Here is a 16,556-nt window from a genome sequence, read left to right on the forward strand (position 1 = left end):
ACACATGTTGTCTTATACAGGCGTCACCGAGCACAGCACCGTATTCTGCCTGTTTACAAATCTCTGTATTTGAATACGTATGCCTATAGCAGTTCCTTTGGCGCTTCAGAGTAAATGCATATACCAGCTAAGCATTGAAATTGCGCTACTATATTTGACCACGAACGACACCTGTACAATATCCTTAATATGTTTAAAGAGTGAGTCGTGGCTAGAACGGTGTTCTCTGTAGTTGTGAGTGCGTTATGCCGTAGGTAAGTGAATTCGAATGTAAACAAATAGTTGGTGCCAGTATGGTGGGTGCTTCGGCCAACAAGATAGTGCAAGTGATCGGTGTTTCAACGTATCGAAGATTTATATGACGATTTTTTTGAAGTGGAAAATAATCATCCGGTAAGTGAAAACGCGTACGGAAGTACCGGGTGATCAAAAAGTCAGTATAAATTTGAAAAGTGAATAAATCACGGAATAATGTAGATAGAGAGGTACAACTTGACACACATGCTTGCAATGACATGGGGTTTTATTAGAATCAAAAAATACAAAAGTTCAAAAATGTCCGACAGATGGCGCTTCATCTGGACAGAATAGCAATAATTAGCATAACAAAGTAAGACAACGCAAAGAAGATGTTCTTTAGAGGAAATGCTCAAATTGTCCCCCATCATTCCTCAACAATGGCTGTAGACGAGGAATAATGTTGTGTACAGCACTGTAAAGCATGTTCGGAGTTATTGTAAGGCATTGGCGTCGGATGTTGTCTTGCAGCATCCCTAGAGGTGTCGGTCGATCACGACACTCTTGCGACTTCAGGTAACCCAAAAGCCAATAATCGCACGGACTGAGGTATGGGGACCTGGGAGGCCAAGCATGACGAAAGTGGCGGCTGAGCACACGATCATCACCAAACGACGCGCGCAAGAGATCTTTCACGCGTCTAGCAATATGGGGTGGAGCACCATCCTGCATAAATATCGTACGTTCCAGCAGGTGTTTATCAGCCAGGCTGGGGATGATGCGATTCTGTAACATACCGGCGCACCTCTCAACCGTTACGGTAGCAGTTACTGACGCTGTCGGACATTTTGTGAACTTTCTTTTTCTTTTTGTTTTAACAAAACCCCATGTCGTGTCAATTTTTACCTCTCTATCTACATTATTCCGTGGTTTAATAAGTTTTCAAATTTATACTGACTTTTGGATCACCCTGTATATGTTGAGTGATAGTGACGGACGATCATTGAAGAGGAGTGTGTCGCAAATAGGAGGACAAGTGATAAAATCACTGCAGAATTGAATGTTGCACTCGAGAAAGCTGTCAGCTCCTGAAGAACATGAAGGTGACATTATAAGCAGATAATTTCAGGGCAAATATGAATTCCAAATGCTCATAAAAGGAAAAATTAGTACCGAAGCCATAAAACCTGGACTATGAAGGAAAGGGAGAAAGCTTCGTATCTGTCTTATTGCACATTGTTTCGAACATCTGGCCGAGTAGACGTCCAAAGAATGAGAGGTAGCGGAGGCTCGATGATGATTTGGACAGCCATATCATAGTATTCCTCGGGTCTCTTGGTTACTTTTCAAGTTCGCATCACCGCCAATCATGTGACCATTCTGACGGATCAGGTCCACCTCATAGTAAAACGTTTGTTCTGCAGCTGTGATGTGTTCCAAGACGACACGGCCCTTGTTTACACGGCTCGCATCGTCCAGGACGTTTTGAGAGTGCGAGGATGAATTGTCGCGTCTCACAGGCGGCCGCAGTCACAAGATCTCATTGTTACTGAGCCTTTTGTGGTCTACTTTGGAGAGAAGGGTGTGTATCATCTTCTCTATCATCGTTACCTGAACTTGCCAGTATTAAGAGGGAAAAATTATACAAGATTCCCTTTTAACTCGCACAGGACCTGTATTTATCAATTCCAAGATAACTGGAGGCTGTTTTGAATGTCAATGTTTTTCCTGCACCGTATTAGGCGTGGTAACGTGATGTGTTTTTGTGTTTAGATATTGTTGACCATCTCCTGTAGACAAATATTTTGAGTATGGGTGTCATTAAATTAAAGTGAGCCACTGCCAGTTGATGCAAATATCCCTGGATCTTTTCCATCAATTCAGCCAGTACAGTACGAAAACTTCGAACTGCTTTCCAGAATAATCTGGCATCTTACACTAGTGATGTGAGCGCATCGTCGACATATTTCAGTGCATCCATTCTTGTGGCGTGTGGGATTTTTGCATACTTGTGTAAAGGCTTGATCACGCGGGATTGTCGAGCATATAGTTACGTATGTAGATTCTTTCACGTAATATTGCTGAAAGGTGACGAAGGCAGTAAAGTTTTTGAGAAAGACCTCTCACCACCGAGAAACCCTGTGGCGATAACAACATCGGGAGAGCTAAAGGAAATTTGAGAATTCACAAACTAGGAACAGTAGGAATTTGAAAAAACATACACACACACACACACACACACACACACACACACAAGCAAAATACAGAAAGACCAGCGTATAGTGGCAACTGACCCTCGACATAAACAGATGTAACATCCTGTGAATACTTAGATTACCGTGTGATTACACGATTGCAGAGCAATCACTGGAAGCAATTGCTTCCGTAATACGAGGGCTACATGGACAGTAAGGAACGATAGGTCACGAAACGGAAACCACAGTTACAATCAAAACTGTGTTAATCGCAACATTTAGCTACAGCCTCCAGCTACTTATCTCCATAGTCGCCGATACGACTTTCTAAACATTCATGGTGGTGTCTGTTTGTTCTATATCGTGTTTTCCTACCACTTTCGCGCAACGACCCTCTGAGCGTGTTTTTTAGGGATTTAACTAGTTTGAACCTGGGACCTGTTGCTGGTAAGGAGACGCCAGAACACACATGACATGTAGAATTCAGAAGAGTTCAGTAAGACTAGCGGTGATATAACCAAATACATAATGATCTCAGCGTCAGCTCCACTGCACTCCCTGTAAAAGAATCTTAATACTAACTAAATTTAGTGGAAAGCGTTCAAGGCTTTCCTATTTTTAGTTAGCTGGTAAAATAACGTCGAAAAATCGGTAAAGTTTACCATTGGTAACTTTATTCTACTCACAAAACATCGTTTATAAATTGCACTATTGATACAAGGAAATGTTTTAATACAGGATGGTAAAAACCAACTGCGTTCAACAAAAATGTGAACGAATATCCCTCAAGGGGTTTCCAAGTTCTACAATCGATCGAAGGATGACCTATGCCATATCACATCTATAATCTAGGTTTAATTTAAGTTTCACAAAGGAGAAAACTATCAAAATGGTCTACAGTGACCCTCAATTATCTTTAATTACTTATTTAACTTGTCGTAAATTACAGTGGCTGATGTGGCTTCTCAATAACTATATAAAAGAAAAATCATCGCGTTTCAGATCTGTTCTTCAAGTGGCAAATGTGAACACCATGAGTTTTAATTAACGATCGACACTAGTATTACGCAAAAAAGGGGTGTAACAGATGAGACTTCTGCAGTTCTGAGTGAAGCCTTATGTTCTCGAAAATGCGGCATCGTTTGCGTTCATTACCTTGTCGGTGTTTAAGCAGTGCCAGGGCGGCAGCGGCCGGCGCAGCAGCCATCCAGCTCGCCGTCTCGGAACCAACTCTCTCTAACTTCTCCTTACTACATTTACCGAAGTTAGTTTAAAAAAACTATCTGGCTATGTTTTCATCTGACCAATCAGGGTCTCAATGTTAACCTTAAGCTCCGCCTACAAAAATTCTGTCTATCCAATGAGAAACGTTATACTTTTCGTTGTGGGGCAATGTTTTTTAAATTTTGCAACGTAACAGAGACGCTAAAAAGTCTCACGCTATAACCTGCAGCTGGTGTGGTCCTTTTAGCGTTATCGTGAGATCTATACTGTTCTTCTGGAGGGCTCTATCTTTTAACATGGGCTGGAGGATTGTCCTAATGTAACAGACACGCGAAAAAGTCTCACGCTAAAACTTGCGGGTGATAGTGGCCCTTTTTGTGTTATCGTAAGATCTATACTGTTTTCTGGAGGGCTCTAGCTTTTAACGTGTGCTGGGGGTGGTCCTTGACGTACCTGAGACGCGAAAAAGCCTCACGCTAAAACGTGCGGTTTGTTTAGTCGTTCAGGTAGGCTGGCGGCGTGGGTGTCCAGCCCCTCCCTTATCGTAGGGCCTTCTAGCTTAACACGGTTCTGCTCTCGGCTTCTGTTCTCGTTTCTCCCCTCGGAACTGCGTCTGTCTCACGGTGGGAAGGTACGACATGCATTTAGCCATTCTTGTGTTAGTCTGTGGTATTCCATTTGCTCACTCGTTACTCGTATTACTTTGGTTAATTTAATGTCACGATTTATTCCGAGCTATGTGACATACTAGTGGATTTGCTTATCATGTCAGGGTTTTCATGGAAGGTGTTGGATTTGCCTGACACCTTACAATTTAGTCGTTGGTCGTAGCGTTGTACCAACTTTCCAATGCCCTCGTTATACAAGGCAGCCGCCAGTGCTTTCCACCAATTCTCTAGGCTGGCCTACAGTTCGTTGTCTGTGCCAAAATGTTGTCTTCATAGCCAGTGATTCATGTGAGCAAAGATGAAACTCAAAGGGAGACAATTACGGGTTGTATTGTTCAAATGTTCAAATATGTGTGAAATCTTATGGGACTTAACTGCTAAGGTCATCCGTCGCTAAGCTTACACATTACTTGACTTAAATTATCCTAAGGAGAAACACACACACCCATGCCCGAGGGAGGACTCGAACCTCCACTGTGACCAGCCGCTCAGTCCATGACTGCAGCTCCTTAGACCAGGCTGTATTGTGGGTAATGAAACAATTACAATTGAAAACGTTGCAGGAACATCTTCATTGCCCCTGCAGAATGCAGCTGAGAATAATCTTGAAGAACAAGAGGCACGACAGTTATTTAATGTTGTCAGCATGGGTTCAGGCGAAATTTCTCACCAGGCCCTCGTACTTGGCGGGAAACATTATTGTCCTAGGTACCTTTGTGTGCTCCCTGTGTGCTCAGAACTATAAAACACGACATATCGCGATCGACGGGCATACTAGAGACACTGCCCAACACACCTGCGCAAAACTTCAAGCGGATTTTCAAAATGGTTCATATGGCTCTGAGCACTATGGGACTCAACTGCTGTGGTTATCATTCCCCTAGAACTTAGAACTACTTAAACCTAACTAACCTAAGGACATCACATACATCCATGTCCGAGGCAGGATTCGAACCTGCGACCGTAGCAGTCGCACGGTTCCTGACTGCGCGCCTAGAACCGCGAGACCACCGCGGCCGGCTCAGCGGATTTTCACTGTGGTTTCCATTTCGCGACCGATCGTTGCTTACTTACCAATAACCGTCGTATGTGTAGGAGTATAGATAAGGAGCGATCTGAAGTGGAACACCCCTTAAAATTTATCGCGAGTAAGGTAGATGACAAACTGAGGTTAATTGTAGAATCTTCAGGAAATGTAATCGATCAACAAAAGAAGTAGCTGACAAAACACTCGTTCGAATAATTCTTAAATACTGTTGGTCGGTCAGGGATCCGCCCAAGCAGGATTGATGGAGGAAATAGAAATAATCCGAAGAAGAGCAACACGTTACGCTAAGGTTCATTTAGTAAGCGCGAAAGCGTCAGCGAGAATCTTAGTCAACTCCAGTCGCAGACGCTGCCACAGAGGCGTTTCGTCTCGTGCAGTCTACCCTTAGAACTACAAGAGTGTACGTTCCTAGAAGATTCAACCAGTATATTGCTTGCTCCTACGTATATCTAGCGAAAAAGTGACGAAGACAAAATTCAAGAGACTCAAGCCCACAAGATGGCTTACCGCGACATCATAGCTACCCAGAAAGATTACAGTTTTGATATGACAATTAGTATTAAAATTATTTGAATGGATGAAGAGGCGGTGTGAGTGATTTATACTGACTATGAACTCATAACGTTAATACTTGTATTACTTGTACTACTGTAGCCTGAGGCGCTGATAGTGATAATAAAAATAATAATAATTGTGACTTTAATAACAGTAATGATAGTGGCAGTTAAAAGAATAATTTATAGGTCTACAAAGTGGATGTTTCTGACAAAGCGGCTTCTGTAAAAAGGGAATTTAAGGAGACTACATGGGCAGGAACACTGAAAAATGAGGAAGAGTGGGTTGGAAACAGGAATGCACACGGGTAACGAGTGCGTAAAGGGGCATTTTAATCTTATTGTTGCTTTAGTAGATATGTCAGTCACAGTTTTCTGAAGCTGAAGATGGTATTTAGTTCTCTTATATAATGCGGGAGGTTGTTCCAGAATCAAGTTCCTGTTACTGAGAAGGACTTCCTGAAGGCGGCTGAATGACGGATTGGGACAGAAAGGGTTTTGCTCTGGGGGGAATATGTGTTTCTGCCGTTTAGTTCAGACAAGAGCGTTAAGTTCGAGAAGAGATATCAGGGCAGTGTTCATTGATATGACCATAGAGACGACAGAGGGTACGGAAATCTCTGCGCTTGTCTGTACTCAGGTAGGATACCTGTGTATATGATGACGACATGTGACCAAAATCTCGAACAACACGGACATAACGAACAAAGTCGATCATAACCCTTTCCAGGTTCCGAGCTTTCCTGAAAAAGGCCTTGTATGATAGTCTCGCTGTATCCAATAATAGGACGCATAAGTGTTTCTATAAGTTTCTTTTCCAGGTCAAGAGGGAACAGCATTTTATATTTTTGTAGGACATGGAGAGATACTGATGCCTTCTTGCGCATCGCAGTTACGTGTTCAGTCAAATTTAGATTTTACGCCTAGGCTCTTTATTGAAGGAGAGATTTTCGCTTCTGTCCCATTTACGCTTAAAGAAGGTACAGATTGTCAATATTAATGGCTAATAAGCTTAGAATGCCCTTGTATTTTGGATGAGTTGAGCTTTAACCCCATATTCTGCGTCCATTTTGATACGACACACACAGATCAGTAGTGAGATTCACGATAGCTGTATTCAGGTTCATAGGTTTGACACTAAGAAACAACTGGAGGTCGTTAGGGTATTTGTGGTATTTACGATAGGATAAGATGGGCGACACGCCATCTGCGTAATACCGAAGCCTGGGTGTCGCCTGCCTTCATCATGGTGCCAAAGATGAGGCATTGCTGGTGAGACGTCTACTACGAGCGAAACTATTGCACTGCACTTGGCAAGAAAGTAACGGTGCTAAATTTGGGAAGTAAAATGTCATAGTCGAAGGTGTGAATGCCTTTGCTGAAGTCTTTGAAGAAGCACATGACACTCAAATTTTAAAGTAGCAGAAAGAGGCGACCGTCACTTTCAGTTTGTAAGTTAAAATGGTCGTTACCGGAATCGAACAGTGCCGTTTGTATAGGGTTTCATATTGTTGTTAATTTTACAATCGCTGTTGGAATTATCTTTAAATCGCCTTCTGCGAGAGTTAGCCTAATTGGAAAGGACCAATTAGTTACCCAGGTAACGCCGGCAGTGATCAAGGCACATGAAGATGCATTCGAAGGCGAAAAAAGTAACTGCTCACGTAGAGGTCTCTCGCTTGCTCATGGCGACTGAGACCAAATGTTTCTAAAACCGAGATAAGCCTGTTACACCTCTCTAATCGCCTTTCATCAGCAAATATCAGTCCACAGTTCGGCCCTCTTGGCACAGACAGGTACAACGAAAGCCCAGAATACCTGGGAGTCAGTCTGGACAGAACTTTAACATACAAAAAACACTTTTCCAACTTGACCAAGAAGATACAAACACCTTGTGAGAGAGCTGGCAGGCAGTTCATGGGGAGCAACCACATCAGTCCTCCGAGGATCATCCCTTGCACTGGTATACTCTGCAGCAGAATACTGTGCACCAGTTTGGCTCCGAAGCGCCCACGTAGTGAGAGTAGACGTCCAACTGAACTCAGTTATGAGAGTAATTAGTGGTACAGTCCGGTCTACAGATACTTGCTGGCTACCAGTGCTTTCAAACATCTGTCCACCAGCCCTCCGTCGAAAAGCTGCTCTTTACAATCACTGTCAGCAAGTTTATAAAAACAACTCGATCTCTCTTCATGAAGATGTGCTATCACTGCCCAGGAAATGCCTCAAATCTAGTAGACCAGCATATGAAATGGGAATCAAAATGCTATCCACAGGATTCGACCAGGACGCAGAGTGGAAGCGTGAGTGGCAAGCTACAAGAACCAGAAACCACGAACTTGTAGACAATCCAACAGTTCCAGTTCCAGGCTTCCACCAAACAAAGGAAGTGCGGGTGCAGTTAAACAGATATCGGACTGAAGAGGGTAGGTGCAAATATAACAGGCACAAGTGGCTGTATGTGTGGCTGTGGTGACACCCAAACAATTAGTCACATTGGCAATGAATGTCCAATCAGACGCTTCCCTGGTGGCATTCAGAAGCTGCATCAAGCATCCCACGAGGCACTCCGCTGGATCGAGTCCATCAACATCCGAGTGTAGTCTGAACCGTTTTAAAACTTGTGAACTGTATATAATTTCACATGTTCATTTTTATATATATTTCTTTGGTTTGCTAAATGTGTATTACCATAATTGATGCATTCGATGGTAAAAATAATAATAACAGGAATCGAACTCGGGACTTCCAAACGCAAAGATACGTGGCGAACACGTGCGCTCCAGGGAAACACTGGAGCCGTAACATCGATGTGAGATGCTTCCTTGCCTCGAGATGCATCACGTTAGCCGCGATGTGGAGGCATTTGGACGGCCGGTGGAAACCGCAGGTTCGGCCGACTGCTGAATTGAAAAGAGGTTACTGCAGCCTGGGATGGAGAGGGCATGAAAGCGGATAGAAAGAGAAAGGGGGCGAGTTGTAAGAGGCCGTGTCGGCGGCCGCCTCGCCCCGCTTCGGACTGAATCCGCTGGCCGGCGGCCGCTCACTCGCAGACCCGTATCGAGGGGCTTTTAAAACATTTAGTGGCCTTCTGGGAAATCACAGGACGACCAGCAGCCAGCGTCGAGACAAAAAAGCGCGCGCCGGGCGGAGCGGGTAGCGGGCCAGGGGTACGCAGGGTGGCGGCGGAGGGGGAGGTGGAGGCGAGGGGGTAGGGGGAAGGAACCGGCGCCGACGCCCGCCGACGCCGCTCGGACGCCGGAAACAAGGTTTGCAGTGGCGGCGCGCGGCAATAAACCCGATTAATGGGTTTACCTTGGAGAAATTACCGTCCGGGGCGACGGACGGCTGCCTCCTCGAGACGCCCGCCGGGGGCCGAGTCAGCGGCATAAAAAGGGCCGCGGGGAGCGGAGGGCGGGGGCGAGGGGCGCGGTTCCAATCCGGGCGGCGCCGCTTTACGAGCCAGCCAATCCACCTGCCGGAACTCGCCTCGCCGCCGTGGCAGACGTCGCGCGCCGGCTGCCCTTCTCTACTGTCTAGCTCTCTCCCTCTCCCCGCTGTTAAAGAAAGTAGTCCTAAAAATTCTCTGGCTTTATGCAGAGTAGTTCGGGAGACGGGGGCGTCAATAGCATTAGAGAAGAGTCGTCTGTCTGAGATATACCGGATGAGTCCAAAAGGTACCGACTAACTGATATCTGGAATCAGGCAGTTTATTTCTCCCAGCCTCTAGGCTCCACTCATGGACACAGGCCTCTTCCAAAGATTTCCACATCGATCTTCGTTGGAAGCTCAGGGTGCAGCTTTTTCATGCATGTCGCACGTCGTCTTTCCATCTAGCAAGAGCGCGTCTGACACTTCTCTTTGACTCCCTGAGACGCCACTGCGATCAAGTTGTTCTTTGCCACGTATCTACATCTACATATATACTCCGCAAGAAACAGTATAGTGCGTGGTGGAGGGTGCATTGTACCACTGCTAGTCCATTCGCAAACAAAGCGAGGAAGAAAGGAAGAATATGACTCTGTACGAACCATAATCTCTCCAATCTTATACTCATGGTCCTTACGCGAAATGGACGTAGGCCGCAGTAGAATAGTTCTGCAGTTAGCCTCAAACTCAGGTTCTCTAAATTTTCACAACACTGCTCCTCGAAAAGAATGTCGTTGTCCGTCGGCCGGCCGGCGTGGCCGAGCGGTTCTAGGCGCTTCAGTCTGGAACCGCGAGACCGCTACGGTCGCAGGTTCGAATCCTGCCTCGGACGTGGATGTGTGTGATGCCTTAGGTTAGTTCGGTTTAAGTAGTTCTAAGTTCTAGGGGACTGACGACCTCAGATGTTAAGTCCCACAGTGCTCAGAGCCATTTGAACCATTTCTTTGTCCGTCCAGTGATTCCCATCTGAGTGCCCGAAGTATCTCCGTAATACTTTCGCTTTGTTGGAACCTACCGGTAACGAAACTAGAAGACTGCCTCTGAATTGCTTCGGGGTCTTCCTTTAATCCAATCTGGCGCGGGTCCCAAACACTCTAACAGTACTCAACAGTAGGTCGCACTGATTTACTATTGCTGTCTCCTTTACAGATAACCACACTTCTCTAAAATTCTCCCAATGAACTGAAGTCGACCATTCGCTTTCCCTACTACAACCTTAAATGGTCATTCCATTTCATATTACTTTGCAACATTGTGCCTAGGTATTTAATCGACTTGATTGTATCCAGCACTGCACTTCTAATACTGTACTTGAATATTATGGGTTTATTTTTGCTACTCATCTGCATTAACTTACAGTTTTCTACATTTAGAGCTAGCTGCCATTCATTGCGCCAACTAGAAATTGTGTATCCTCCTACAGCCGCTCAGCGACGACACCTTTTCATACACCACAGCATTATCAGCAAGGAGCCGCAGACTGCTACCTGCTCTGTCCGTCAGAGGGTTTATGTATATAGTAAATAATAGCGGTCTCATCGCACTTCCCTGGGACTCTCTTGACATAGCTTGGTCTCTGATGAACTCCTGCCCAAAGCCACTTCACTCTCGCTATCCGCTCGACAGTGTCAGACCCTTCTCCTTATCTCTTCGTCCTTGATCCTGTCTCTCAGATTCGCTGCAAGGAAGGCTTTCTCCAACGCCCTGGGATAGACCAGGAGATGTTTTACGCTGTTCGTTGTGTTACTGTTTCGAGTTCCTACGTTGTAACTTGCAGGATGTATGTGTCATAAATAGACCGCGGATTTTAGGTAAAAAACTATTTTGTTCCTGAGTTCCTATTTGCATAAAAATTTGTACTTATGCGTTTCACGACTATTTACACTTAATAGCGTGAATTCTATAGGACCTAAAAAAGCCCATTTCGACGTTAGTGCCTATTTTTGCCTATTTCGGCTTTAATATCCTAAAAAAGTGCCTATTTCATCATATAAGACAGTGGCTCCAAGTTTTTCCACACTATACGACAGATGGAAAAAAATATTTTCTGTCCAGCGTGCAGCAAGGTGGCTAGTTGATATGCGCTCATGGTTCGTATTTACCTAACAGTTCGGTCTTTTTTTATTATTTATATCGCTTCCGCTCTCTATATAGGTGTTTTATTATTCATATGTAAAAAATAGATCACGTATCTTTAGGTTAAAACCTATTTTTTTTCCTAAGCTCCAATTTGCATTTAAGTTGGTACTTATGCGTTTCACACCCACCTCGAAAACCAGCACTAGATTACGACGTACCCCACGTGAGAGAAAGGCAACGCACTTCCGAACGCTTCTAAACTTTCCTCGTCTGGAGAACAACCATAATGCTCACTGATCACTGAATTCCTCAATACGCCTCCACACCACCTTCATCCCAGAGAGGTCAACTGGCCTCTTGAACCCTGCCATTACCACTTTGGTAACGCGGAGACACAAAATATCGATGTACTAGGACCAGAAACAGACTGAAGACAACAAAATATTACCAATCTTTTGATGAGTACTCCTTTAAGCAAGATATGCTCAACATGATAAGAATCGTGGATTTTGTATGCACAATTTGGAGAACCACACGATCGTCATTTCATCATCCGACTTCACTCTGTGCTATAACAACTAATTTTCTGTACCCGAGATACAAGCATAATTTGCCATTTCTCTGGTAAAAGGAAGTTATCACGTCGTTTGAACATCACCGTTTGAAAATGTAAATGGGGTATTGGCTCTGAGCACTATGGGACTTAACATCTGTGGTTATCAGTCCCCTAGAACTTAGAACTACTTAAACCTAGCTAACCTAAGGACATCACACACATCCATGCTCGAGGCAGGATTAGAACCTGCGACCGTAGCAGTCCCACGGTTCCGGACTGAGCGCCTAGAACCGCGAGACCACCGCGGCCGGCAATGGGGTATTGTTGTGATATTGGGCTACCTGAATGCAGAAGTGATGCTGCATGTGAAAAAAAAATGGTTTTACTCAGATTTGTATATTGTTTTGATACTGTTTGTATTGACAATTTCACTGAAATTCCACACCTGCTATTTTAAGATTGAATAGCAGTGCAACATTATCAAGTCATTAGAAAAAGTTTGTTGCTCCCGTAGCGTAATTATTTTAAACAGAGGGAAATAGAGCAGCACGTAGGGACATTGACATATGTCTTGTCTGTGATCCTGTTCATCGATACTTTGTTTCTTCGTGTAAACAGTGTTCCCTCCTTAGACTCCGAATGTGTGATCAGTCAAATATCTCTTGTGGTAAGACGCGCAGTTTGGCTTGGGAACGGCCCTTGCCACTATTTTTGGGAAGAGCGATTTATATTCTAAGTACGTTTTTGTGCGATTGTGAGAGTTATAGGTCACGCACTTCACTTATTATAATTATCTGAATGATTAGCCGCACGTATTTCCTCGTCGACTTCCTTTACAACATAGCGTTTGAACCACTCTGCTGCGATCTTCAGGACTCTTTCGACAATGTTCAAAAATCTGAGGACACTAAAAGACTCTTGCTAGAGATCCAAGCAGAGAGTTCGAAATTTCGAGTTTATTGAGAAAGTAGACATAGAAAGGAAAATTAGATGTAATGAGTCATCGACGACAATGTCATTGAGGACGGAGTGACGGTGTACAGGCTCAAATTGATAAAGAAGTGCGGAAAAATCAGTTCTGTCTTTTCCGAGGAAACATTTCAACTGAACAAATAGACGAGGAAAATGGCGCTACCGAATCATCAAGAAAGTTTTTCTTTCATTGCCGACGACACGAAAATTTGCAAACTAATTTAAGGAATGTGCTCTACCGACATTTCATCACCGAGAACACTATGACGTAGCACGTCTAGCAGGAATTAATGAAGTATTATTTGACATGTTTCACAGCAGGAGGAGATGATATTTATTTGAAACAAGACGGCGCCCTGCCACATTGGAGAGGATATTTTTCCTGATAGATGGATACGTCGAGCATCGGTTGTGAGTTAATCATATGCACATGCAATCCCACTTGCCAGAGCTCGTGGCGTGAGCGCTCCTAGTGTCGAACTACGTCGCGAACACTTTCATAACGTTACGAGAATCGAGAAGTGCAATACAGTATTTACTGACAACCTACCTGATGAGAACAGGCCCAAAATTTGGACATCTGCTAAATGATATCAAAGACTTACGTCGTTCGTGTCAATTTTTACGATGGTGGAAACACAGGCTTTAGACATCTTAATGCCTTGCACTCATGTAATTTTCCAAGTACACTCCTGGAAATTGAAATAAGAACACCGAGAATTCATTGTCCCAGGAAGGGGAAACTTTATTGACACATTCCTGGGGTAAGATACATCACATGATCACATTGACAGAACCACAGGCACATAGACACAGGCAACAGAGCATGCACAATGTCGGCACTAGTACAGTGTATATCCACCTTTAGCAGCAATGCAGGCTGCTATTCTCCTATGGAGACGATCGTAGAGATGCTGGATGTAGTCCTGTGGAACGGATTGCCATGCCATTTACACCTGGCGCCTCAGTTGGACCAGCGTTCGTGCTGGACGTGCAGACCGCGTGAGACGACGCTTCATCCAGTCCCAAACATGCTCAATGGGGGACAGATCCGGAGATCTTGCTGGCCAGGGTAGTTGACTTACACCTTCTAGAGCACGTTGGGTGGCACGGGATACATGCGGACGTGCATTGTCCTGTTGGAACAGCAAGTTCCCTTGCCGGTCTAGGAATGATAGAACGATGGGTTCGATGACGGTTTGGATGTACCGTGCACTATTCAGTGTCCCCTCGACGATCACCAGAGGTGTACGGCCAGTCTAGGAGATCGCTCCCCACACCATGGTGCCCGGTGTTGGTCCTGTGTGCCTCGGTCGTATGCAATCCTGATTGTGGCGCTCACCTGCACGGCGCCAAGCACGCATACGACCATCATTGGCACCAAGGCAGAAGCGACTCTCATCGCTGAAGACGACACGTCTCCATTCGTCCCTCTATTCACGCCTGTCGCGACACCACTGGAGGCGGGCTGCACGATGTTGGGGCGTGAGCGGAAGACGGCCTAACGGTGTGCGGGACCGTAGCCCAGCTTCATGGAGACGGTTGCGAATGGTCCTCGCCGATACCCCAGGAGCAACAGTGTCCCTAATTTGCTGGGAAGTGGCGGTGCGGTCCCCTACGGCACTGCGTAGGATCCTACGGTCTTGGCGTGCATCCGTGCGTCGCTGCGGTCCGGTCCCAAGTCGACGGGCACGTGCACCTTCCGCCGACCACTGGCGACAACATCGATGTACTGTGGAGACCTCACGCCCCACGTGTTCAGCAATTCGGCGGTACGTTCACCCGGCCTCCCGCATGCCCACTATACGCCCTCGCTCAAAGTCCGTCAACTGCACATACGGTTCGCGTCCACGCTGTCGCGGCATGCTACCGGTGTTAAAGACTGCGATGGAGCTCCGTATGCCACGGCAAACTGGCTGACACTGACGGCGGCGGTGCACAAATGCTGCGCAGCTAGCGCCATTCGACGGCCAACACCGCGGTTCCTGGTGTGACCGCTGTGCCGTGCGTGTGATCATTGCTTGTACAGCCCTCTCGCAGTGTCCGGAGCAAGTATGGTGGGTCTGACACACCGGTGTCAATGTGTTCTTTTTTCCATTTCCAGGAGTGTATAAGAAAATCTTTTCCCGAGTAGAGATATTATCGAAACGACTTTCCTGAAAATAGCTGCAGCGTCATAACTTACGTTGTTCCACGACACAAATGGCTCCTTAAAAAAATATTTCAGTGTGCCCGTAATACTCTCTTTGACCTGTTGACCAGTAAGGTAGCAAATGCTGCGTAGTAACACTTACCTATGGTTGCACTGCTGGCAGGCGAAGCACTCGAGGTGGTAGACGTTGTTTCGCGCGCGCATCACCATCTCGAAGGCGGGAATCACCTTGGAGCACGCCGCACAGTAGCCAGTGCTGCCGAAGAGCCTGTAGACACCAGCGATTTATAGTTTTCGACGTGCAGTAATTAAGTAATAAACATATTGCGACTCAATATACACTGAGGTGATTAAACTCACGGGATAGGGATATGCACGTATACAAATGGTAGTAGGATCGTGTACACAAGGTACAAAAAGGACAGTGCATTGGCGGCGCTGTCATTTGTACTCAGAAGATTCATGTGAAAAGGTTTGCGACGGGATTAATGGTCGCACCATGGGAATTAACAGACTTTCTACATCTACATTTATACATACGGTGTGTGGCGGAGGGCACTTTACGTTACCTCCCTTTCCTATTCCAGTCACGTATGGTTCGCGGGAAGAACAACTGCCGGAAAGCCTCCGTGCGCACTCGAATCTCTCTATTTTACATTCGTGATCTCCTCGGGAGGTATAAGTAGGGGGAAGCAATATATTCGATACCTCATCCAGAAAAGCAACCTCTCGAAACCTGGACAGCAAGCTACACCGCGATGCTGAGCGCCTCTTTGACAGAATCTGCCACTTGAGTTTGCTAAACATCTCCGTAACGCTATCACGCTTACCAAATAACCCTGTGACGAAACGCGCCTCCCTTCTTTGGATCTTCTCTATATCTTCCATCAACCCGACCTGGTACGGATACCACACTGATGAACAATACTCAAGTATAGGTCGACCGAGTGTTTTGTAAGCCACCTCCTTTGTTGATGGACTGCATTTTCTAAGGACTCTCCCAATTAATCTCAACCTGGCACCCGCCTTACCAACGATTAATTTTTTTATATGATCATTCCACTTCAAATCGTTCCGCACGCATACTCCCAGATATTTTACAGAAGTAACTGCTACCAGTGTTTGTTCCGCTATTATATAATCATACAATAAAGGATCCTTCTTTCTATGTATTCGCAATACATTATATTTGTCTATGTTAAGGGTCAGTTGCCACTCCCTGCATTAAGTGCCTATCCCCTATCCGCTGCAGATCTTCCTGCATTTCGCTGCAATTTTCTAATGCTGCAATTTGTCTGTATACTACAGCATGATCCGCGAAAAGTCGCATGGAACTTCCGACGCCATATTCTAGGTCATTTATATATATTGTGAAAAGTAATGGTCCCATAACACTCTCGTGTGGCACGCCAGAGGTTACTTTAACGTCTGTAGACATCTCT

The 16,556-nt window shown here is 45.4% G+C and overlaps 1 protein-coding gene across 3 annotated transcripts in view; it reads right to left on the minus strand.

Moving 5' to 3' along the window:
- The window catches only part of LOC126355204 (LIM domain only protein 3-like), a 295,646-nt gene that overhangs the window by 60,965 nt on the left and 218,125 nt on the right, over positions 1-16,556 (minus strand). For all 3 annotated transcript variants that reach the window (XM_050005436.1, XM_050005439.1, XM_050005437.1), the window contains one exon: positions 15,257-15,382. In XM_050005436.1, coding sequence (XP_049861393.1) covers positions 15,257-15,382 — 126 coding nt within the window. The remainder of the gene's footprint in view (positions 1-15,256; positions 15,383-16,556) is intronic.

The sequence above is a fragment of the Schistocerca gregaria genome, chromosome 3 (assembly GCF_023897955.1).
Source record: "Schistocerca gregaria isolate iqSchGreg1 chromosome 3, iqSchGreg1.2, whole genome shotgun sequence".
NCBI lineage: Eukaryota > Metazoa > Arthropoda > Insecta > Orthoptera > Acrididae > Schistocerca > Schistocerca gregaria.